Source organism: Mytilus californianus, unplaced genomic scaffold, assembly GCF_021869535.1.
Source record: "Mytilus californianus isolate M0D057914Y unplaced genomic scaffold, xbMytCali1.0.p SCAF_15, whole genome shotgun sequence".
In the NCBI taxonomy this organism is placed as follows: Eukaryota; Metazoa; Mollusca; class Bivalvia; order Mytilida; family Mytilidae; genus Mytilus; species Mytilus californianus.
Window position 1 is genome coordinate 11,844,887 of NW_026262637.1, and position 27,326 is coordinate 11,872,212.

Consider the following 27,326-nt stretch of genomic DNA (forward strand, 5'->3'; position numbering starts at 1 on the left):
TTTTAATTATGCCAAAAAATTGTCCAATTGATATTGTTTGTAAAATAAATGATAAAATAACCAATCATGGTGTGTTTATATAACAAAATATCACTAACATTTTTGGACCATAAAAGATTTTGAGTAACTTCAATCAGTTATGATTGGATATGTCCGTCCAATTTCTGACGTAAAAATAGCTTTTCAGAAAAAGACTGAAAATATTACCCTATATAACTGGTGACTACTAATCCTTTTTCAATCCTTTAACTGGTGCGTACCTGTATTAGAAAAGTAGCTGCAAGGTATGGCGAACATAAGACTGTGAACTGATACCAGTTGAAAAAGTTTTATTGATATTGGCAAACCGTGACCTAAAAAATCATTAGTTCATTGTATTGTGAAATTGCATAGTATTCTATAATAAACAGTACGTGCAGTTGTCACCCTTCTTGTGAATAATGGTATATAGAATTGTTTAAATAGCAATTTTGATCTTTGTTTTGTTGATAACAAGATTTTACGTATCATAACTGCTTCTTGTCCATTTGGACGCTGATATACACTATTGTAAGAAAAATTGTGACATGGAAAAAGTACTGTTCTTCATTTTTATTTTATGTAATACATATAAGGCATTACTGCATTAACATTAATGGTACAAAACAATCCATCTTTTTAGACATCCTTAGCCTAAGTTCGAATCAATGTATGCATCATTGTGTGATTTTATTTTTTGACAACCAGAATAATCATTTAACAATAAAATATAAATAAAAACCAGTAAAAGATATTCCTGCTTTACACTGTAAAACAATGATTAATAAACATAAAGGAATAACTGTTTATCTGAATATACATGTATCATATATGAAATGAAATATTACTTCTTGCACATTTAAATAAAGCACGAAAACCAGCAAATGTTATTCAAAATTCCTGACGAACTTGTCATAGTTGTTTTGTTTTTGATAATTCGGAGAATTTTAACTGTTTAATAAGAAATTCAGATTTTCGGTTTTCTGGCATATTTTGTTGATTTTTTCTATTAATTATCGACAATTGATTAGACAGGAGATAAATTGTGATTACACTTAACAAAACCATCTCATGAAATAACAGGACACAACCATTATCTTTAAAGGCCATTATTTTCTACTATGGACTTCAGTATTATTCTGCATGTTTTATTACCAATTATTCTTTTAAACGATACTGTAAATCATAAGTTTTTGTGATGATATATTTCAGTTAACCTACGATAGTAAAGGTATCGAAATACTAAGAAATCAGGTAAAAATGTAGTTTATTGTTGCAAAGCATTTGTTAGTCTCGTATTGTTGGCTACTTGAATAACAAATTCCCGATTTAAAGTATTTAAAATTTAAATATCACTGTTTTCACACATGTATCTTTCTGAATAAAATTTGTAAACATCACCACAACGCTGTAAACTATAATGAATATATTTTTTACAGAAAGTAGTGCTGTCTTAAAATATGCACAAAAAATCGAAACATACCTATTTATTTGAAAGGAAATAAACCCCAAATTATAGAAAAAAAATCTATTGCATTAACATATGCTTAATGGTTATTTAACTAGTAAAGGTTTATAATCCGATTAGTCTCAGCGTCTTTTTCCCTTCCTATACTGTGGATTAATTTATTTTCGTTGGTACTAATTTTCATGGATTGAAGTCTGCATAAACTCTTATAGAAAATTTCTAATTCGTTGTTCACGGATTACCATGAAATCCACGAAAATTGGATTACAACGAATAATAATGAATCAACAGTACTATTCAAGTTAAAAAAATATATATATAAACACAACCTCTCACAAGCATAAATGTGAAATTTTATTTTTTGTACACATCTGTTCCTTTCGCTCATTTAAAGATGTCTTGAAGTCTGAAAAAAAACAAACCAAAAAACTATTAGTACCAAGACTGAATTTAAAAACTATTCTTTCCATCTATCAATGGTTTATCTGTCTATCAAGTTTATTTAATTTGTAAATGAAATGTGACAGTGTATTAACTATTTTATGAAAAATGCTACACCTGGAATAAAAATAACATTTGATATTACATTAAATTTAGCTATTTTATGTAGAACTGTAATTTTGTTTTGATTTCATTAATGTTTTTATTATTTTTATTTTGCTCCCTAACACATTTCCAGAAACACACTTGAAGTCAATCAAAAGTTCATTTGACTAATAAGATGCAATTAATCGGCGATCACCCGGTTGTTTGGGGAGTTGGTGTTGCTCAGTCTCAGTAGTTTTATGTAGTGTTATGTCAACTTGTTTTTTTCGTCGTTTTTCGTTTTTATCATGTATTTGTCGGCCTCTCGTCAAGCTATGTGTTTCAATTATTTTTGAGTATCACCCGTATACATTTTTACACTCCCTGGAGTTACCATGTAGTTATGTATGTTTTATCAATTCTAAATATAAATCTGTCTCATAACAACATATGAATTCTCTTTGTATCAATTTTACATGGCAAATTGTACCATCAGTATCTCTTATCTTTTGTTTTATTGTGAAATACGGGCCCGAAATTTATAGAAAACAATGTTTCATCTCCGTTGCATTCTGTCATAATAACAAGCCAGACATTTTAAATGTTTAATAGACATAATTTCCAGTTCTCACAATTTAAGACAGCAGAGACCTTATTACTTTCACACTTACATATTGTAAATTCAAAAAAAAGTTTCCATCTTCGGATTGGTCTTGATTAATTTGTCGTCTGTAGAATCAACCGGACTCATAAGATTACCTTGTTTGAAATAAAGTAAAGAATTTATTTTTATATCCAAGTTGCCTTTGCGGAAACACATTCCTCAATTTATATAGCTTACTTGATAATATTTTCAATAGTTATATTGGACAAAAATTGTTCCATCTGAACATAATGAATAGGACAAGGCAAAGCACTCTTAAAGATACTAAAAATCCCTGAAAGATAAAACAAGCGGTATTTCTCGATAACTCCTGTATCTGTTGTAATCCCCGGATGTTATACATTTATAACAGATAGTTTTTAATGTCTGTGCTGTTTCAACCAGAAACAGTCTGATTGATCCATTTTTCTGTTAATATTGATTTTGTTTCAGAGATTAAGTGGCTTTGGACGCATGAAATTTATCAAGTGTTATTTCATTAAGTTATATGAATCCTATTCAACGTATATTAAATTAAATAATCATAATAGTGTACCTAGTGGAGGAGAAACTTCAGGCCTTCCGAAATACCTTATTACACCCTTTCAGTGCTTTTAATTTGCTAAATAATAAGTTTTTATGGAGTGTTGTGGACTGTTCTCTTCATCATCGTGGGGTATAGTGTTCTACTTCAAGAGGAACGATTATTTTTTGGTTTTAACTTGAAATGCAGACTCATATATTTTGAGTACCGCAATCATGACATTTTCCCGTAAGTCACCATAAAAAAACAAGGGCTGATCTCAAGTGCTCCAGAAGGGTAAACAGATCCTGTTCCACATGAGGTACCCGTCTTGTTACTCATGTAAGTACAAGCCCGGTGATAAGTCTAATTCGGTAGGTCACATTTGAGGAAAAGAGGAAGGGATTGTGGCTACGAAAATTGGTAAGTATAAAAGTGATTACACATGTAGTCGTGCATACTTGTGGTTTAAAACACAATAAAACATAATAATCTAGTTTAATAGCACTAAAAAAAGTATCAACATACCTTTTAAATCCAATCTGTTCTGTATACCAGAAGACTACGAACAGAATTATATAAAGTTTACAAGTGTACAACGAACGAAATTAGAAGGTGTCGGATCTTTTTTTCCTAATACATTGTAACTCGTACACTTTTTATAAAAAGTTTCAGATTATTTTTTTGGAAATCATCAACTTTTTAATTTCACACAACTATTACCAAACTCCAGTTGGATAAAATACACACTACTGGGGAAATATTTTTGTACCAAGTGTTCATTGGTAGGGAAATATAGAAGTTTCAGAATAGATACGGTTAAATAGATAGGTTTAATATCAATTTGTGTTTATAAATAATGTAATTACATTAATATTTAAGTTGCTACAGGTTCTGAAAAAGTAATTCATCATCATCATCATCATCATCATCATCATCATCATCATCATCATCATCATCATTTTGAAATATTAGACGCATTTATAACTTCGAACTGTATTTGGCCTTTTTAATTTTTTTGATTCGTGCCTCACTGATGAGTCTTATTTAGACGAAAAACGTGTCTGGCGTACACAATTTTAATCCTGATATCTGATGAGTTTATTTATATTTGAAATGTGATTCACATGATACGATGTATGACTTGTATCTAAATCATAAAGACATGTAAAATTGTCAAGTTTGATCAAACCTGTGTTTTGCTGCTGGCTTTTGGCATCGAGTTTGATCTGTATTTATGCACCGCTCTCCTGATTCCTTCGTGTAACTAAAATGCATTAGAAACACTGTACAAATAAAAATGGGATATAACCGAGAAGATCAACGATTTTAATTTCATGTCGTCTTTTCAGTTTTAAAGAAAGGGTGTATTCATTTATGTTTTAATAATGCAACATTGTATGGCTTTTCTATAGACGATCATATTTAGAAATATGATTCTTAATACATGTAGTAGGAAAGGAGAAGGCAGATAATTACAATGTGTATCTATATATATATATATATGCAAGTTTCCTTTACCTTTGTTTTTCTTGGTTTGATCAGCTGTTCAACGTTATGTCACATTAGCCTATTATGTCTGTTTGGGTTGCTCACCCAATTATATCAATATAACGGAACTATAAACAAATGTCGTATAAGTGGGAGGTTTAGCTAGTTATAAAAACCAGGTTTAACCCACCATATTCTTCTGAAAATGCCTGTACCAAGTTAGGAATATGGCAGTTGTTTTTCACTTCTTTTCCGTTGATTGATAGCGTTTGATTTGTCAGTTTTTATTGACTTTTTGAATTTGCCTTGCAGTTCGGTATTTTTGTTATACTTAATGTCTCGAGTTATACTGAAGAGACATAAGTTGTCGAAATCGCATATGGTGCAGGAAAAATTTGTACCGTTAATGTTATTTTCATTATCTTCAAACATGTATCACATTTTTATAACCTCGTATTTTTCTTAAGGTCAAGATAGATGCAGTCGGTCTTATAATCTAATATCTCGAAACATTTCCCAAGACATTATTCTTCAAGACGTACCTTTTTATTTGAAACTGCATCTCTTATAAATATAAAAAAGCCCTGTAAAAACATTACAAAAAATAAATATTCGTTGGAATAATTAATTTCTTATAACTTAAAGTAGAACTTTAAACATTGGATTGAAACGATAAGCAAATTTTCAAAGAAAAAACAACAATTTTGATTTTATCTTTCTTAAATGGAATAATTAAATAACCAAATTGCATTGTGGGCTGGAGTTGACAGCATATTCAGAGACGTTTAACATTAATCAATTTCGAAGATAAATAGTAGTTGAATTCCCTCACATTCACCCAAGATTTTATTTTGTAATTGTGTACCAGACCTAGATATACTGCAGCTAATTTGTTTTGTATACGTTACTTTTGAAAGGGTATTGACAGACAAATTCATTCGATTCAATTTTTTTTATTTGATTTATTACATAAAATATTAACAAGAATGGGCATGTGAGACGATAAAAACATATATATGTAAATAGACAGATAAGCACGTATAAAAGTATAATGACAATTTTTCTCTGTATGTTTGATTTCATGTTTGGTTTTAGGTCATAGATTTAAAAAATATAAAATAAAAATGATGTTTTGCGGATCGATTCATTCAACAAAATGGTACTTCCAGCTATAAACTTTTTAATTTTGACCTTCTCTTTGTTTTTAATTTCTGAACATGCTGAGCACATGAGCAGCCCATCTCGAAGTAATGGTCAAAATAATGGATGTATGCATACGGACCCAATTGATGAGGAATTATATTGTCTTGGATAATCTTAGATAAATCTTAGATCACAATCTCTGCAATTTTGCAGCAACATTAAGACTTTTGATTTTTTTTACGCTTTACACTACTATTCCCTATGCTCAATTTAAGATCGACTTCACCATCTCATTAAACAGAGCTTTTTTGTTTTGGGTTAAGAAAATACACTGAAAATGATATTATCAAAGTGCTGGACTTTTGATCGACAAAATATTTGTTGATTTTGGAGGATAGATATTTCAACAGACAGTCGGTATTCCATTAGGTACTAATTGTGCACCCCTACTTGCCGATTTGTTTTTGTACTCTTATGAAGAAGAATTCATTCAGAACCTTCTAAAAGACAAAAAGAACAAGCACCTTGCTAAATTCTCTAATTTTACTTTCAGATATATTTGTGATGTCCTATCACTGAATAACCCATATTTCAGTCAGTACTTGCATCTCATATATCCCAGTGAACTTAAAATTAAGGATGCTACTGATACTAGAATGACTGCTTCATACCTTGATCTTTTCCTAAATATTGACAGAGATGGACGACTTTACACCAAAATCTATGACACACGGGATGATTTCAACGTCCCTATTATCAATTTCCCATTTCTCAGCAGTAACATACCCTCTGCCCCATCGTATGGTGTTTACATTTCTTAATTGATACGTTATGCTCGTGCATGTTCACACTATACTGACTTCATATACAGGAGTTTGCTCCTTACGCAAAAACTGCTCCAACAGAGTTATGAGGAGGAAAGATTAAAAATGACACTTCGTAAATTTTATGGACACAATCACGAATTGTTTGATCTATACGATGTGTCTGTGTCTAAACTAACTAACGACATTTTTATCACGTCTTTGATTGTAGTTTACCATCTACGTCGTCTGGTCTGCTAAGTACCGAACGTGACCTATTCCCGAATATGACTGTTTTGCCGAGTGTGAATTCGCATTTCTATACGACGTGTCTCGGTATTTATACATCCAACATTCATGTATTTAGTCTTTTGTAAGTCTGGTTGGATATTGTGTTATGTCTTATCGTTTGTGGTATAAATTCTGTATTTTCGGTACATTGCACATATGTCTTATTTGTCAGTATAGTCGAGTTACTCGTGGTTCGTCTACAGTGTTTTTGTTTTATGTTGTTTGTTTTCAAGTGTGTTGACTGTTTGGTCTTACATCATCTTGCCTTATATTACAGTTATTTTATTTTTATTTTCTATATGTATGTAAAAAGTTAAGATAATAAATCAACTATTTCATTTATATGATTTTAAGTTTAAAGCTACTATATGCACAGGATTTTTTTGTTTAAAGACAGTTTCGATTTATAAGAAAAACCGACATGGTTAAAAAATAAAAATAAAAACACCATTACAAACACAATTCCATTTTAATATTCTTGTCATGGTTAGAAAATACATAAAATAACATCATTATAAACTCAATCCCAATTTATAATCTTGTACGTGACTACAATAAAACAAATCTATTCTATTTTTAGAAATTTACCTGTTATAATATAAAAGTCACAAAAATACGTCACTTTTTGTGGTGTTGATACATTCGTGTGGCACGCAGTTTATACTTCGTTTGTGGTGTACTGGTGTACTGTCGAAAATTCATGGGAGGTGTCCGTTGTTATTCTGTGGTTTCCATTTGTAATGTACTATTATATTATTTATATATGTATTTCTCTGTCCTGAGTGTTCTGGCGTTTATTTGTACTGTATTCCTGTCACGTAATGTTGTCATTTTAGCGGTATTTTTAACATTGTCATATAAGCGGGAGGTTTGGCTAGCCATAAAACTAGGTTTAACCCACTATTTGTTTCTTAAAATGTCCTGTACCAAGTCAGGAATATGGCAGTTGTTATGAAATAGTCCGTTTCTATGTATGTTGGCGTTTGTTTTTCTTGCAGTTCAGTATTTCTGTTGTTCCGTTGTTTTCCTTTTATAGTTGATGTGTTTCCCTCAGTTTTAGTTTGTAACACGGATTTGTTTTTGCATAGTCGATTTATGACTATTGAACAGCGGTATTCTACTGTTGCCTTTATAAATCAGCGATGTCTTTTTTCATATTTTTACTTTTTGGTCGTTTTTTGTTTTTTGTTTTTTTTGGTATTTTTTTTGCCATGGCGTTGACAGTTTGTCTCCGAAATATGAGTTTGAATATCCCTTTGCTATCTTCTGCCTCCCTTTTAAATTGAACCAAACTGGCTGGTGATAGCGAATTATTATTTCAATATTCCGCGTTTATTAATGGTTAAAACAAAAAAAGATAATACTTTATGTTTTGTTTAAATCGTCAGTTATCTCCCTTTAAGAATGATTTAACATTTAGTTATGTATATATAAATATTTACCTGAAGAGAAGTAGTTATACCAAATAAATACTGAAAGATTATGGTATCTTCATTATATGCCAGAATTCCAAATAACCACGATAGTCCTAATACTGGTAATAGTATAACCATACATTTAACACCCGCTCTACGAAAAATAAATAATATCTTAATTGACACTACATAAGTTTCACGGTTATCATCACGAATTGGTTGACCGATATGATGTGACGGTGTCAAAACTCACTAGGCACATGTTTACGAGGTCTTTATCTCTAGATACCAGTATAGTCGACTGATCTGTAATTCTACTGATTGCGTGTAATTGCCGATTGTGAATTCGTATGGCGGGTGATGCATACATAGCAAAAGACACTTATCATGCCGACACACTCCTTTTAGAGTTTACGCGATTTCCTCAGTTTTTTTACGCCCGAAAAAGACGGGAGGTATTATGGTATACCAATGTCCGTCCATCCTCATGTGAAACAACATTAGGATTGACGGAAAAACATTTTCTTTTGTTATAATTTTTTTTTTTGCCATAGCGTTCCAGAGTTTCGGGACTTTAACCATTTGAATAAGGCAAATTTTCACATATTACGCACTTATTCTAGTATGCGTGAATTGATTTCCTAAAAACTTTAAATCATTGCTTGGATTGATAAAGTGACGCTCTCTTTCGATTTTTATCATTTTCTGGTTTGTCTCTTCAGAGTTATAGAACTTTCATTGTCAGATTTAAGTAAATTTTTCACATGTTGTGCCATAACTTTAGTTTGCTTAGATTGATTTACTGAGAACTTTACATAATTGTTATTCGCAATGTCATTCCAGAGTTATGGGACTTTGACTGTCAGCTAAATGTTAGGCATTTTTTAAATGTCATACACTAGCTCTAGTATGCTTAGGTAATTGTTTTACAAACTCAACACTGTTGTTGGTATTGATAAATGTAGAATCGATTATGTTTTGAAAATGGTTTGGATTGTCATTTTAGAGTTATTGGACTTTTAACCGTCATATGTGATACAATGTTTATACAGCTAAGGGCGTCCTCATGTACATTTTTCATCAGAGCTATTTTATTTCATTCTGATTAAATGTCTTCTTAATATCTCATTTTATTTTTGCAACAATTGCAATATGGATAATAAGGGCGTATCATGCAACCTTGGTGCAGCTGTTTATTGTTTATTACCTTGATTTGTCTCTTCCTAATCAATTTACGAAACTTGAACATTGGTAAACTAGCGTCGCCTAAAATTTATTCAATGTTTGAGGAATTTTGTGTTGCTTCATGCTTGTTTTGCATTACTTTAATATTATATAATCAAATGCAAAAAATTTAAAAAATCATCAAAATGTAAAAGGGCAGTACAAAAGATACATATGCATATAAATAAAGGAACATGTCGGTCAGACGTCAATTAGACTAATTAGCTTAAAGCAGACCTGGCCTGAACAACATACAAACCTGACTTTTTTCTTTAATCTTTCATTCATCATAGCATTTGTAGAATAAATAGCTCTCAATACAACAATTATTATTCCTATATTAATCTACAATAAGGGAATAAATATAAAAAAAATTATGACAGATGATAATTTGTTAATTAAGTCATTCTTTCTATAAAAACAATTAAGCTCTCTATAAGTTTTAACCAACAGCTATAACTATATTTAAATTATAAAGTGTGTATATCTCATGAATTTGAACATTGTATAATGCAAACTAAGCAGCAAAGACAGTAAATAATTAACAATTCCGAAAATTATTGCTTTGCTACAAAAGACTTTGTTCAAAAAATAAAAAAATAAATACACGATTTTTTTACTTCAGAGAGAGGTCCCAAGCGGGCATTCAAAAATCAGAAGCCCACTACAAACAGTAAATAGAGGCGGAAAATATCCAAGGGGATATTCAAAACTCATAAGTTGAGGAGAAACTGATAAATCCAAGGCATAATGTCACTTTGAGATAACGAGGACGGGATTGTGGTTACGATATGTGGAAAATATCCATGAACTTCAAAAAGTTTTTGGTTTCATCTAAGTCAAATTTACTATCAACTACAACTTTTTTGTTGGCGTCTTTGTTAGATTTTTTTGTATGTTTGTTTGAACTTTTTAGTCAGTTGTATTGTATGTCTGTTTTGGCTGGTGGATCCCAATTATGTCTGTTTGGGTTGCTCACCCAGTTTTGTCATTATAATGGAAGTATAAACAGCTGTCATACATGTGGGAGGTTTAGCTAGCTATGAAACAAGAATTAACCTACCATTTTCTACAGAAAATGACTGTACCAAGTCAGGAATATGACAGCTGTTTTCCACTCGTTCCGTTGATTGATAACATTTGATTTTGTAATTTTTTTATGGATTTCCCCCTTTTGAATTTACCTTGGAATTCGGTATTTTTGATTTGCTTTTATACGTGCAATCAATGCAAAAATGCTGTAAACACATTTTGTTGCATATTAAATGAAATTTAAAGCATTACGTCTCATTTGTAATAGTAAAGTATATTGGGAATGTCATTGATTTTCTTGTAGGCTCTTTAAAAACCAGCAGATTACATGGACAATAGTCAGTTGTTATATTTTAATCAATTATAACTGATCATTGGTTTCATTTTAGTACCAATTAAACAACATGACTTTCATGTTTCTTTCATCTATAAATATGATGCAGAGTGCGTAAATAAGCTTACCAGTATAATAAGTAAAGCAGGTCCAACAAAGGCCATAAATACAAAATTATTCGTATTAAGCCAGCAACTGAAAACGTAAAATACAATCAAACAATGACACTTTACAAGACTCTTTGAAAAAAATCAATTGAATCGTGTTCACTTGAAAAGTAGTTGTATTTTTGTGGGTCATTTGTTCATACACATTTGTCGTAGCTGTACAAGAAGTAATAGGAAATGTAGTATACGTCAGCAACAAAACATCAAACGAAACAAATACACGACATAATTAGTTACACCTGTCATATTTTTGTCTTTACTCGTTTGTATAGTGCCCCCTAGATTTCCGTTTCGGATTGCACATTTATCTGATTTGATTTTGTTATATTCTATCTGTTACAATATTTAATTGTAAATTGTGATTGTATATAAAATTGATATTATTTTCCCAGTACTTGATTGATCGTGATCAAAATTTTATAACACTTGTTACATCTGATAGAAAAGCGTAAATGCTGATACTAGTATTCTTTTTAATTACATTTATTTAAACTGTACCGATCTCACTGCATCAGATGAGTATTTTTAGAAACAATGTCTCTCAATTGATTCTCGAGGCCAAAATATTAGTGAATCAAAAATCTATTGCAAACACGGCAGAGCTGATAAATAAAAAAAGACCGAAGTATAGCCTTCCCGATCAAGGAATCAATGCAATACATGGGGTGTCCTATTCTTTAATTCTAAAGGATTCCCGAAGGATTACAAATTACTGCAAATTACATGAGAAAAATATCAGATTTATTTTCCATGTCAGTAACTAATTAGTGAGACACTGTCTAACATTTTTTCAGATTAAAGGTAAATTTCGTATCATACGTCATGGTGTAAATCTCCAGAAATCAGCCAGGTTGTATATGTATGTAACGAAGGCATAACAAAATCATCTGTTAAGAAAGTCCTTGATGAATAAACACTTTTGACATAAACAAAGACAACCGCTGATGTCTTTCTCATTTGGTCAATCAATTGAAGTATCAATAAATTTAACGGTACCGATTTTATTGCACCAGATTTCGACAATAAGTTCTATACAGTATTGCCCGAGGCCATCATATTTGAAAAACCAAAACATTTACGTTAAAGAGCCTATTAAACGAAAAAAGACTTAAAGTGTAGTCAAATGCAGAAAGGAACCAGAAATTTGCATGAAGGAGATATATCTAACAGCAAAAGTCTGTAAACTAACATATTCGTATGTTCATGCCAGTACCGCAGTGAGGTGGTTACATGTACAGTTGTTTTCTTTTTGGCAATATTTTATTTCTCAAAGAAGGGAATAATATGGGTTATGACAGTTCGCACAATAAAAGGTAGTAACCAGAATTGGAATCACAGATACACTCGAGTAATAAAATGCATCTGAAAGTACCAGATATTTTTTTAAAACATGACATCGTACGCTGTTATGTCAAGGACTACTGTTCTTAATAAAATGTATTCAATGACGCCATTAAGAGAGCAGAAAAGGTAAATCTTGTGCAAAATCCAAAGTAAAATTTTGACAAAGAAAAATGTAAGGCTTTTAATCAATCTTAAATTGACCATTCAATTCCAATCAAGTCAAGCACACATTGACCTCAAAATTTAAGTTGCAAATTGTATCTTTGATTTCGTTCGAACAACATTTAATTAAAATATATACATTTAAAATATTGATTTAGTAAAAAAAAGTATAAACGTGATGCATTTACGTCCATAACATAATATTGAATAACATATTTGTAATGTTTAAGGTTAAAGTTTGTGAAACTGTATGTCTTAGCGAAAACAACGTTCAAATACCTTTCAGTCTTTCTTATCTATTCGAAGTAATACATACTATTTTTCGGAATGATACCCTTTCAGTCTTGTTACTCCAAGGGTTATTCCTACAATCACTAATGAAACCACTGAAAAAAACAAAAAAATGAAATGAAAAACATATTTGTAAGAATGCAAAACGACGATGAAGACATGGGTTTTTTTACTGCCTAGACAAATAAATAAGAAAAACATATCAAATTCTTTAACTTGTTAAAAAGTCACATTCTTATGACTCAATCACGCAAATATTTTACAAAATCAAAAATTATATTCGTGGCTTAATTCGCACTGCATTATTTACCAATATTTAGAAATTGTTTTTTAAGATCGAATAAGCGGCTTTCCTAAAATGGAAATATCAGCTTTTAATTTATGACACAATTTGATTGTGATGTCATTAAAGATGCGTCATCATGGAGGTTTTTCAGATTAAAAGCCAAATTGGAAAACTTCGTGAAAACATTTGGCCAAATAACCATCTATATGCGTCGACCACAAAATATAATTTTGTTGGAGAAAAGTGAAAGTAATGAATAATTCATTTGTGAATATTGTGCTCTGTTTTGTTTATAAGGATGTGAATTTTGATATTGAATAAATTCCTTACTTTTCATACTTGAAAACACATGGATAGAAATAGTGTTGATCAAAACTTTATTGTTTCAAAATTGGGAATGTATTGAACGCATCGATTCAATCGAACTTAAAATAAACCACATATACAGTTAATGCAGCCTCATATCTTGACTTACCTCTAATAATTGGCAATGATGGTCGCTGGATAACAAAGCTTCACTACAAAAGAGGGGTTTTGGCTTTCCAATCGTAAAGTATCTTGTTACATTTATCACTTTATAATGAAAGAAATCTGTAGAGGTCAGCTATTTCATTTACACAAAAATCGAGAAGAAATATCAAAACAAGTCTATTCTTACCCCAAGCAAATGATAAATATAAACGCAGTTCAGATTTTCTCTTGAAAACAACGGTGACAGATCTAGCCACTGATATTCCTTCACATAACATGAGAAAGAATACAACCAAAAACACGTAATGTAGAACAGCTGTTACTATAATACAAGCAATCTAAAAAAAGATATAACAGTGCTTGTAGCTAATTATACATTTGTGAGGTTATACATTTCAAGGTTTAAAATACATTGTCTTTACTGTTCTAAAAGAGATAATTTTAGTTTTAGTAAGTATCATTTTGATTTTACATGATTTTTGTTTGTATACGTCTTTTACTGTTTCGCTGAATGCTTGTCTCTTGCAGGACATTAAACTCCGTTGAACCATTTCTTCGTTTAAACAGTCAGGTCGGTATACTCTCGATTTTACATGAATGTTATTGAACCAGTTACGAAGTATGACCTACATATCATCGTAATAAACATCATAATTGGTGCAATACTCACCTCATTTTCTGTGACGTTTGTAGAACTTAAGAAAACGGAATACCCAATGATCAATACAACGCACATATTCGCTAAAATAACAGTCCATTCATTTTTAACATATCTACAAGAGTACATATATTTTTCAGCTACCACAATTATAAAGTTTTTATATATATCAAAGCATAAATTGCGAAGGAAGATTAAGTAGTAAGCACGTATGAAGATGCTAAAAGTAGTAATATTAAAAAAAAATGTCTGCATCGTTATATCGACTACTATATCATGTACATGTGATTGAAAATAGGTCCGAAACAACGATTCCCTGGCATCTAATTACAACGTTATTTTACCACCTTTCAATATCATATATAAACGTATTCTCTTTCTGCATGGAAATTGGTAATATCGACACAGTTGATTTTAATGTTAAGCTTGTATCTAGTTGTATTTATGCAACTCCTTTAATATTAAAACTTCTATGATTTACAGTAATATTCATTTATATTGTCTCAGCACAGGAATTAACTAATTTCTATTGGGTTATTGTTGCTCAATCTTATAATCAGTGTAGTCATTTGTTGTGTGTTAGTTTTGTCGTATGTTTAGCCATGATATTGTCTGACTTATGATTGTAAATTTTCCCTTTTAATCTACTATAATTTTCACCTTTAACCTGTAAACAATTTCTAGAGAATAAAGTTAAAGACGTTAAGTGTAAATATATATTTAACGTTGTAGGAAAATAACGAAATAAAAAGCAATCGATGATAAAACAATAGAAATGTATGATAGAGATAAAATTGCATGACATATTTGCCTGATATAACATGTTCGCGGTACTGTTGTTTATAGAGTTCGTAAATTAAGATACGATCCATATAATTTATTGATCCTTCGAATAAGCTCATTCCTAAAGTTCATCATTTTACCATGCAGTAAGGTCTTGGAAGATTTTCTTTATCGGTATTAACATTGATTTGTTAATAGTTTTAATAGTTTAATTGATTGATTAATTGAATGATAGGTGTTTAACGCCACTTTCAGAACTATTGTGCTATTTCGTAGCAGTCAGTTTTATTGGTGGAGGAATCTAGAGTGCCCAGAGAGAACCATCGACCTTCGGTAGGAAAACTGAAAATCCTAGTAATATAGTCGTTCAACTACTGAGACCACTCGGCCACCGAGGCTCCCTAATAGTTTAATACATAACGAATCCAGGTTTAACTTATGAAAAAATAATTACGAAAGTAAGGTTTCAAGTCAGTCCAGCAAAATTGACCTTAGGTGTCTTTTGCAATTTTGTTTAGATCCTATATATAGCTATTTGGTCATATAGCTCTTCCGGTATTCAACTAATCATACATCCTTGGCTTTAAAACATTGGGTTTGAGCGTTCCTAATAAAGATAAATCAAGAACTGAGCTTCGCACGCACCAAATATATCAAGTGTTATTTATATTTTCTAGCACTGGATATATACCGCCGCTGTTGTACTTCTAGTCCGCGAGGGTACCATTGACTCAACAGTCAGCGATTCAATACTGACATGAATTATAACATTACTTTCTTAAATACTCCGTTGTTTAATTAAGATTTTTTAGAAACTCAAATTTCAATTCCATCTGGCAAATTTAACCTTAGCTGGATTTGCCTTGTCTTTATGGTTCTATTTGATCATATGGTTCTTCAAGTATTCAAGTATTTATACATCCTTGCCTTTCAAAGTGTTGAGTTTGAGCGCTCCTAATGAAGATTTATACAGACAAGACAAGCGATTCAGACGCACCGAATTCAAAAAGTGTTAATTTTATTTTATTTAAAAGGATTTAATATCGATGAAATATTTTAAAAAGTCTATGACAAATTAACATAAATCAGGTCTTCAACTGTAGTATAGACAAGTACCTATTTTTGAAGACCATCTGCTTAGCCTAATAGGCATTTTTCATGCTTGTGAAAGAGTGTTGCATTGATGTCTTAAAGCCAAGTGCAGATCATACTACATACGTCGTACGCAGTAGACAAGTACCGGTATAATAGATATAGTTAATAATGTCTGGAGAATGATGCGGTTCGATGATCGTGAACGCATATATGTTATCGTAAACACACTTTTTTATTTGGGCACACATTTATCTGCAAAACAATTTCTTTCTACAGTGTATTTTTGGCATAAAATATGTGTCTGGGTAAGTCTTTCAAATCTTACCTCCAGAATACATAGTAAATGATAAGGGTGAGAAAACATCCTAATATTGATAGTCCACAACCAACAAATGTGATAATTTCTAAAGCTTTCTCGTGTTGATCTGACTGAAATATAGATTCATGTTTTTTTCATTGAAAGCAAATGTCAAAATTATACCAGTCGTCTTAAGAAACGCAAGACAAAAATGTAAGGCTACATCTTAAGTGTCGTCAGCAACGATTATATGTTCGGAAACCTGAATAATGAGGTACACGCAATAATTAGCTTCACAACTTATCAATGATACCAGGCTGACAATTCAGTACGCTAAACGCGCGTTTCATCTACTAATCAGTGGTGTTAAAATCAAAACAGTTGAAAGGCCAACTCAATAACGAAGTTGAAAAACAAAAGTTCAAAAAGACGTGCCAAAATCTGTCTAAAGCTATCTATGTCTAGAGGTATAATTCTTTTAGTGATAATGCATATCGGATGTTGCATGCAATTTATAACGTGTTGTTTTCGTTTCTTTACGTTTAAATGTGCATACTAAATGAATATGTGGATTTTTGTAGTTGTCAATAGTTTTATTTTAAATATACTTAAATCTGGTATTTTATACATACATGTATATATAGTATATCAAACTTACAATTTCAACATCACTAGGGCTCATCAATATAGCAAAATTTGTTAAATGATTGCATGTGCAAGTAGAAACATTGGCTTCAGTCTCTTTTAAATAACATCCATTCTCAGCCCAACTTCTACCACTGAAAAATAGCCAAAATAGAAGTTTAGACATAATAAAAGTTCAGACCATTGTGAACAAAAAATCATGAAAATATGGAAAACAAAACAATTTCTCTGACATGCTTTAAAAAAAACCAATAAATCACAAACGGTTCGATTTAAAAAATACTCCAAAAACAAACATATTTTTTTTTTCCTTACAAGATGAAAATGTATTTCAGTTGAAATGAAAGAAGAATCTTCAAACAGAAAGGGACTTCCCGGACATTAGAAGATCGACAGCACGATACCGATCAACCAAATAGAGTTCAAATTGAAATAACGTTAAAATCATTCTATAATTCAGAAAACAAGAATATTGGAACGAAATTTTCATGCTCAATTGAAATAAAACGAAAATTATAGTGTCGTCAAATAGGAGTTGACTGTTTGGCAGATCTGAAAACTGCTTACACGGTTTAATTCACAAGCTTCATAGGTATTAAACGAAATGTCTAACTATGTCTTTAGACAGGAGCTGAGATAACCGTCATGAAAATAACGGTCCGTCAACGATATTGCAGTATATCACTACCGCCATGAGTAGACTATAACTAAAACATATACCTGAAGTTCCAATATCCACAAGATATCTTTGGATCTGTGTATTGTACCTGGAGTTTGGAACAATGATTATTTCAGTAACTATAAATTCATGTTAAAATGGCAGAATGTAAAAGGACAAATAAGAAACTATATTGAAATTAAAAACCAATTGTTCAGTGAACAATTGAAGGTCTTTCCACCCGAAATGATATATTTTGATGTGAAAAAATATTAAAACTCGGTTAGAAATGTAATTTTCAGTGCCAAATGATAGCTTATTATACGCTGAATTTAAAAATATATGGTTTCTATACATTTTTGTTTGAAATTAGGGAGATAATTTGTTACTTCCGGTTTGCAAAAGGTCACTTCCGGTATCATTTGATAGTTTACTTGACACTGATTCCAAAAATATATGGTTCTATGTACTTTTATATTAAATATGGACAAGAAATAGCTACTTCCGGTTTACAAAAGGTCATTTCCAGTTGATTTTTTCAAGGTCATATGGCTTGCAACTTAATGCACAAAGTACCATAGCTTTATCAGGCATACATGAAAAGTTAAAGCAAAGGTCAAAATCTAGAACGTCAAATCAATCTTTGACCTTGACCCTAATTTCAAGGTCATGAAACAAGGGCCTCAAATCAAAACCCTCTAGGTCTCTACTATATATTGTTAATGAGTTATATTACCATACAGCTAATATTAGATATAAAAGGGGCGAAAACTCCCATTAAATGTCTCCGTTCCCTTTCAACTCAAATTTACGTGTTACGATATGTCGCAACTAACAATTCTGTAAAAAAATTTGTCGATATCTTATTAGATTTCTGAAAATTAGTGATAACAAGCCAAAATCAAAATTTTTAACATGACCTTGACCTTTGACCTTGACCTCATTTTCATTTCTATGGACCAAGGACCTCAAATCAAAAGACCCTAGGCCTCTATCACTTATGGTTTTCCAGTGACAAATACATTTCACATATATCAAATACAAAAGGGGAAATAACTCTCATATGGAGTCTTCGTAAAGCTTCGGTCTAAATAAAACCTAACATCCTGAGGATATAACGAGCAATTTGGAAAAATAAATTTGTCGCTTTCTTTTACGGTTGCGGAGGAGATCTCATAACAAGAAAAACAGTGTTTGGGGAGATAACTATTACAAAGAATAGTGTTCGGTTAAACAGGGTCAGTTTTAAAAGCGTATAGACTGTATGATATCATATACCAAAAAACTAAGCGACATCTTTTGAAACAAAAATACACCGCAAAAAAAAATTAGGCGGAAGAAAAAAAAAATAATCAGAAGAAAACCAATAGGTCTTTCCACGGAAAGGTGGAAAGACCTAATAACATTTGGTCTTATATCTGGATCTATTACATAAAGTATTTTCATATATTCCAGCATGCGTCGACACATTTCCATCATATTCTACTTCTTAAAAAAGTAGTTAGAAGAGATATCTATGTAAATTAGAGGCAACAGTAGTTTACCATGTTTACTGATGTTCATATCTCATAAATCCATTTAGAAGATACAAACAAAGGTAAAAAATCTAAAACTTAACGATTCGAAAAGCTAGGACCGGGTGCATCGTTAGGGTTATCGTTTCCTGCTATGCAAGACATTGCATAAATCAAATGTGCTTGCAAATTTATATCAACTATAAGCTTTCCATGCGTACAAACATTAATAAAGAATATTTCAATTAAGGCTCACTATTGTCCTTTGTTGCTGTTGGTGGGCTTTAAGGATAGAGCGTATCATTCGCCCAGTGATCAGTGCTTTATGAACTGGCATGATTGGAATTGTGTATTCCGATTATACATTATTTTACCTTAAAGACGTGTATTACACCAATAATAACTTCGCAACCTCCTTAGACGAAGTTGGCCTTATCCAATTGTGACAAGTTTTTTAAGGCCTTTGCTTTGTTAATATCTTAAGTAACTTTTAAAGTATTTATCTTCCCAAAAGTAAGGTCTTGTGTGTACTTTATGAAGGTGTTCAGTGAAACACGTAAAGTTCGCACATAAACCGGAATCATACGTTTATGTTGTTGTTCAAATAGTATTAACTTCCTTTCAAATTAATATGAATGATGTACAAAATGTTAATTATCAATTACAATCACTTAACTCTACAAAATCATTGTTCTATTTGAATATAGAATACTACTAAAAATAAAGTCAGTGTACAATTTACCTTTTTATTTTGCTCAAATCTGATTGTAATATTTTCTGTTAAAATGTGAATAGCTTGATCAAATGATACGGAAATCACGTCAGAACCAACTGATCTAAAATGAAAATATTGCCTTGTTTACGTAAGCTAAGGAATGAATTCGAACTTTCATCGGACAAACGAAAGAAAGACATTAATACTTTTAAAGAAGAGTGACATTATTCATACACTCATGTTCTAGTTTTATATACTCTACTTACGGAAACAAATCATCAGTACTATCTTTTGTTTTTTTGTCAAATAATCGTACGGTGCAATTGCTGTCAGAACAATATCAAAAGTCAAGGACGAACAATGTCTTACTTTTTAAGATGTCAACATTATTGCATACTAGTATTCTGTCTTCGGAATATTAAAATTGTGTATAGAAACATGACAATCTTTGTGCATAGAAATTAACAGTCAATAATCAAACGCGCTTTACATTTGATTATTTGTTTTATTAAACAGCGCTTTTTCGATGCAATTAAGAAAACAAGATGGAACAATATCAAACCAAAAGTCTACTAAACACAGATAACATCATGACCTAAAGCAAAAAGGCCAAAAGACAAATAAAGTACCACACATACCACACTGAAATGCAAACACGAAACCTACCTATATCTAGAAGTGATCCTAGGCGCTCAGTAAGCGTTATCAATCTTTCTCATTATTAATCATCCGTCATATGTAAATAAACAACTACCGTATAATGTGTTAACATCAAAACAACCTTTAGTGATTAAAAAACGCATGGCCAAACAATATCGATTCGAATTTTGAATGAGATTAAATTTCATACAAGTGAGCGCGAAGATAATATAGGGATATACAAACTCATAAGTCAATGACAAACTGAAAATGCCTTGGGAAAAAACAACGAAAAGACAATCACAAATCTACAAATACAATATACAAAGCAAAAGACCGATCAACACAAAAAAAAAAAAAAAAAAAAAAAACGGGGTTGATCTCAGATGCTCTGGAGGAGTAATCTGATGAATAACATGTCTTACACTTTAAAAAAATACAATAATCTTAAAGCAGTATGCTAGGTGGGTGCATCAAAGTCGTTAACTAAGATGTTTATTTGAAAAATGCCATTCGCCTATAAAAACAGTTATTCAAAACAAAATCGACAAAGTGAAGCGCAGTGTAAAATTGTGTTTTGGATACTTGCCATTTGACGGTATATATTAGAAATATATATCCATGTTGCAAATGAAATCTTTGTAATGTTCCTCTTTGTCCAAAATATACAAATCGTGTTGTAGTATGACTGTATGTGGTTAAATGAATGTATGTCGCTCTCCTAATGTTCAGCAAACCGTTTTTCACAATATACCCGTTATGTATGATTATTTAGTCTAACGATTGTTAGCTGTTTTATGAGAGAAACAAGTTTATGAAAACATATGTACAGCTAATTCTAAAGCAAAAGGACACTCTAATTCCTAAATTTGATCTAATAGACGAAAGTGATCAAATAGTTAATTATATATGAGGAAGGTCTTGTTAGTTAAAGATGACGAAGTACGTTTTATAAATCAAAATAAATGGCATTATTTAACTTGATGTAAAGTAGTAGTTTAAACTGTACCAAGTCAGGAATATGACAGTTGTTTTCCATTCGTTTGATGTGTTTGAGCTTTTGATACTGCCATTTGATAAGGGAAATTCCATTTTGAATTTTCCTTGGAGTTCGGTATTTTTGTTATTTTACTTTTTCATACCTATTGGGCGTTGTTGGAAGTATACCCGACAATGTCCTGTATAGGGCCGCTGTGTAAAGTGTATCTGAAAGAATATTAATATTATATATGTGTACAGTCTTCAGTCTTAAACTGATTGAAAATGTATCTATATTTAAGTTTCAAGACGTTGACCTTTCTAAGTTTAAAGTCTCGATCTTTTTTTGGGATTATTTTAAGTAGCAAAGTAATAAGAAGAAAGACAATGGAGGAAATACAAATACAAAATGGTTTCTGCCTCTTATTAAGAACACTTTATAAATTCAAAAGACATACGATAAAATAAATTCGACGAGCAAGGTGTTTTTTTTTTTTAATTTTTATTTAAAAAAATAGTTTTTTCTAGATAAACAATGTGTCGATGTATAGTAGTGCCGGATGAACATATATGAATTTGTCCCTGTCATGTTTTTTTAAGGGAATATTTGTTATACAAAGAAAGTTGTGGATATATCAATGCATTGCTCTTAACAAATTACTTATCAATCAGTAGATGTGTTCTCGTACATTTAAATATTCGCATAGTTTATGCATTTTACGCAAGCAGTGCAGTTGTAAAAAAAAAAACATTTCGTTTATTTAGATATACCTTGTAAAGATGGTTGATCTGCAAGAATCAATTTTGACATCGAATTTAAATCTGGTGGGAAAGTAAGGTCCTTCTTCAATGTTGAAACCTCTATGACTGAAAAAAAAAAAAAAATTCCATTCATTTCATGGATGCATATAATAGTTAATTGAATTCATTTTATAGAACAAAAACATCTTTTTACTTTGAATACCCACAACGTTAACATTTGGAGAACGAATACTTAATTCCTTTAATACATTATCATTACCTATTTAAACATCACCACAATTACATTTTCTAAATTAATCAGTACCGTTTCATGTTTATATAGTCCTCCTTTGAACCCTTTAATTCAACGTTATAGTTTAGAAATATGAAATCAGACCCAATAAAGTGACATTGAAAAGATCGACGTCGGAATAAAAAACATTCAGAAAAATTGTCTTTTCTTGGACCAAACTCTCGAAAGATCATATTCATGTACCTTTCATAATATTTGGCTTTGAGCGTTCTTGAGTGAGGTTAATCAATAAAAGTGCTTCGGACGCATACACTTTATAAAGTGTTATTTTCGTTTTTTATTATACAATTTAATCTTTCAAAGTAAAGGTTTTCTTAAATTTTACATCTCACTAATGTGTGTAACCGCTACGCATACAGCATCTTTTTTTTCCATTTATCAATTTATGTTTTGTTTCACAATTATAACCTATACCGTAAGACTAAGATCTTCTTTTAATCGTATCGTTCAGACTGTATACTGGAAAGTAAGCTTACCTAAATTTGTTTTGTTAATGACTTTGGTTTCATTAGGTGATAAATTATTTTGAACAAGACTACCAAGACTGTCTACTATTCGCATAATGCTTGATGCACCTTCGGCAGATTGTTCCTGTAATAGTTTAGTTTATACCATTATCAAGGACATATATAAAAATATAAATTATTCCAATTTGAATATGATATATAAATCAATCCAGCTAGATATTGAACCAAATTTAAATACTCAATGTAACTAATTCATTCCAAGCGAAAACTTTGCGCAGTGTCGGACAACACAGAAACTTCTCCCTTGGTTATTTACGTATAAAACGTTCTCAATATACAATTAAAACTATTTACATCTTGGTGTTGCCTAAGTTATTTCAGAGCATGCCTTCAATGCAGCTCTAAATCCTTCAGCTATATTGGCTTAGTATACTGATGTTCGCAGATGGTTTCAATCCCTGATCCCTGGTCCTTGGTAATAATGATCGACCATACGCTTAAACAGCAAGATATTCTGTTAACATTTACTAAAACCTGTCAGTGACGTTGTCTGCTACACCCCTTCAAACATCCACGATGTCCTGTCTTACGAATTCACATCAAATTGTTAATATAACACAAACAGCACGACACACGCATCGTCCACACACATGCAGAGCATGTCACACACGCACACGGATAAGACGCCTCACGCGAGGTATATAAATGAGAAAGGCAGACACGAGTACAATAGGACACTCGATGGACACTAAAACCGTACATATTATAAATATCAAAATTTTATCGATATAAAATTTAAAATGCTTTTTTTTTCAAAATGATTTAGTAAGAATTTCTTTTACAAACTGGGTGTTCAGATTTAAAGAAAACAAAATATATTTTAAATGGGAGTTTACGGATTGAAAGGGAAAAAGTGGCGTGTAGACAAATACATAAAAGAAATTGTTCATATTATACAAAGTTTACCTCCGAATTAACTTCATTCCAGCTACCGCTATTATCTGAATCCAACACCGAATTTAAAACATCCCCGAATTCCTAAAATGATATTTAATTTTTATCAAATTGATGCATTATTTTTTGTTAATTAATATGGGAGATATATACCACTGTTTTTTTATGTCGTATTTGTTTGCTAAATGAGCTTTTTAATTCCACATCATTTCGTTGCACGATTAGTATACCTGCTAATGTTATAACGATTCAATAATTGGTGTGATGGTCGAATCCCTCAAAACTTTGAATGAAACATTATGATAATATTACAAAAATAATTGCTCTTGCATTAATTGTTCAATATATCAATCTCCTTTCAGTAGAAAGTTTATGTGTGTAAGTAGCTGTAGAAAAAACTGAAATACGACATCATCATGATGAGATATATAAACCCCCCTCGCAAACGAACAAAACATCAAGAGTTATAAAACAAATGTTTTCAACAAATGGTATTTGTCCAAAGTCTTTGTTCCTTTTAGTAAAAAGACTGTTATTAAATATAGATAAAACTGAGTTTCTCATTTCAATATTTGTTATACGTAGATAACCCTATCCAAATAACTTTTGCTTGATACCTTTTGGTTATGATAAAATATGGAAAGTATACCTCGGAATCAACAGACGCATTTGTCGATGCCCCTATTCCAATGATAGAAGATAGTATATAAGTAGTCTGTTTTAAATCGCCAGATGTAGGAGGGTTTTGATTGTCGTCCCCAATAGTAGTATTTAAAGTATTCAGTATATATGATATAACGGCTGTTGCTTGCTCAGGATCAGTGATGTTTACAAGTCCATTCAGCTACAACATAAATATTGTTTACAAATATGCGTAAAACATAAACAAGAACTTAATTGTGATCTATAGTTGTTAACTTCTACGTCATTTAGTCTCTGGTGAAATGTTGTCTTATTGGTAATCATTCCAAATCTTCTTATTTTTATATCTATCCGTCAATGATTTAAGATAGCAACGCAGCGTTTTCTATTTGCTATATTAAACTGACGTGAAAATACAATTTAATTGTTTTTAAATTGTTACTACATGTTCAATTATCTGTTATATAAAATAAGATACATGCCTGACATACTCTAACATAGTGAGCAGGCCACTTTCCAAATATTTAATTCAGAAAAATAGATTTGTCAGACAATTGAAATAACAAAACGATTTTAAAATATAATAAATATAAAAACAATTGGATATAGAACATTCAGTGCAATTATAAGGCCCCAATTAACAAAATATAATAATTACTTTTTCTGTTGTTTCATAAAGTACCATATTAACACATTCTATATATACAGGATCTTCCCAAACACCGTTGACGTTGCATTTCCGAAAGGCAGTACCTATAAGTAAGCACACAGAATAGTATAAATCACAGAGCAGACTTTGCCAATAAATATAAAGTTTCTGGATCAATGAAACATCTTTCAATTAACAAAGAATGCAATAAAATTGCATTATGAAATTCAAGTTTTACTACCGTAAATAAGAAATATATTTGTCTGTTGTGTGTAGGACTAAATTGTTTTATACAAAATCAATATAATTCCATGTTTTGTATATGCGTATGTCAAATAGAAAAAATACTCAAATAGCTTATTGTTATTATCATCATTCTTTAATTTTTTTACATTATTATTATCCCTTCTGTTATTAATTGTTTAACCGGTCAATGGATAGAAATGTGCATGGGAATTCGTTGAAGCAATCATACATAGAAAAAGGATTCATTATAAATATATAGTTTTACTCGATTTCTATTTTGGAAAAATCATTCGCCTCTGAATTAAAAAATGGCATTTCAGATATTGATAGTTTATAGAATCACACGTTGTGAGGACTGACAGTTATCGGTTGCATTTCGATAGGTTCAGAATATATATAGATATAAGAAGATGTGGTATGAGTGCCAATGAGACAACTCTCCATCCAAGTTACAATTTATAAAAGTAAACCATTATAGGACAAAGCACGGTCTTCAACACGGAGCCTTGGCTCACCACCGACCAGCAAGCTATAAAGGGCCCCAAAAATTACTAGTGTAAAACCATTCAAACGGGAAAAACCAACGGTCTAATCTATATAAAAACGAGAAACGAGAAACACTTATGAACCACATCAACAAACGACAACTACTGAACATCAGATTCCTTACTTAGGACAGGTGCAAACAATTGCAGCGGGTTTAAACGTTTTAATGGTACCAAACCTTCACCCTTATCTGAAACAATAGTGTAACGTCACAACATAGAAAGACACACTATAAAATATCAATTGAAATGGATTAACTCAATCAAAAGACTTATTAACACAAGTGAACATACACTGAACGAATAAATTTGATCTATGATACAATGTAAATACAAAATCAATAAAATAAGGGATGAATAATTAAAGTAACAGTATTACACCGCTGTGAAATGTTAAACAATTTCAGAAAAAACAACAACAACCTTAAACAAAAATCCGCCATTTACAATGATATTATACACAGGTAAATGAAAATCATTTTGTTGTTAGGTATACAGTTTAAAAGGAGAAAGGAAATATTTTTACAAAATAAATAATTTTGATGTTCATAGTACGAAGAAGTGAAAATTTATAGTAATACCAAACACTTATCAAAGCTGGTATATAGACCAGATATAACCCTGAATAAGTAAACATTAAATAACACAAAAAGCTTTACAAATAGTATAACAGGTCAAATTAACAAGAATGTTTGAACAAAATATGTTTGTTATGTTAATTACCTGCATATCCAGGCGGACATTTTTGTGTGTCTTTTTGTCCTGCTTATGTCTCTAACCATGTAATATTGTTAAATATATCTTCTGGACAATAGGCTACAAAAGACACATGTTAGATACATGACTTCTTTTATTAGTTGTAATTGGCTTTGAACTTCGAGTAATCTCAGATCTGTACTTTGTATATAGATATAGGAAGATGTGGTATGAGTGCCAATGAGACAACTCTCCATCCAAGTTACAATTTATAAAAGTAAACCATTATAGGTCAAGGTACGGCCTTCAACACGGAGCATTGGCTCACCACCGAACAGCAAGCTATAAAGGGCCCCAAAAAATTACTAGTGTAAAACCATTCAAACGGAAAAACCAACGGTCTAATCTATATAAAAACGAGAAACGAGAAACACGTATGAACTACATAAACAGACGACA

The 27,326-nt window shown here is 31.2% G+C and overlaps 2 protein-coding genes across 2 annotated transcripts in view; both read right to left on the bottom strand.

Moving 5' to 3' along the window:
* LOC127725970 (mucin-22-like) overlaps window positions 1-27,326 on the bottom strand; it is a gene marked incomplete at its 5' end in the record, with an annotated part of 219,272 nt that overhangs the window by 112,284 nt on the left and 79,662 nt on the right. The gene's annotated exons all lie outside the window — the stretch shown is intronic.
* On the bottom strand, window positions 315-26,973 carry LOC127725410 (adhesion G protein-coupled receptor L3-like). The gene is made up of 22 exons (XM_052232346.1): window positions 26,895-26,973; window positions 25,390-25,484; window positions 24,739-24,933; window positions 24,102-24,173; window positions 23,145-23,259; window positions 22,386-22,481; window positions 21,779-21,842; window positions 20,025-20,118; window positions 17,831-17,877; window positions 17,124-17,244; window positions 16,493-16,596; window positions 14,302-14,404; window positions 13,819-13,969; window positions 12,900-12,969; window positions 11,039-11,105; window positions 9,804-9,889; window positions 8,348-8,474; window positions 5,211-5,252; window positions 4,370-4,444; window positions 3,706-3,739; window positions 2,683-2,770; window positions 315-1,892 (listed from the first exon to the last, which is right to left on the bottom strand). The coding sequence occupies exons 2-21, from the start codon at window positions 25,414-25,416 to the stop codon at window positions 2,694-2,696; spliced, it is 1,767 nt and encodes a 588-aa protein (XP_052088306.1). The 5' UTR covers window positions 25,417-25,484; window positions 26,895-26,973; the 3' UTR covers window positions 315-1,892; window positions 2,683-2,693.

Excerpts from the sequence above, each read along its gene's own strand:
- LOC127725410 (XM_052232346.1), bottom strand. The coding sequence starts at position 25,416 with ATGGTACTTTATGAAACAACAGAAAAA. Across the intron at positions 23,260-24,101 it reads GGAATGAAGTTAATTCGGAG|GAACAATCTGCCGAAGGTGC; the intron begins GTAAACTTTGTA and ends AAACTATTACAG. Across the intron at positions 17,878-20,024 it reads GATTTGAGCAAAATAAAAAG|GTACAATACACAGATCCAAA; the intron begins GTAAATTGTACA and ends TCCAAACTCCAG.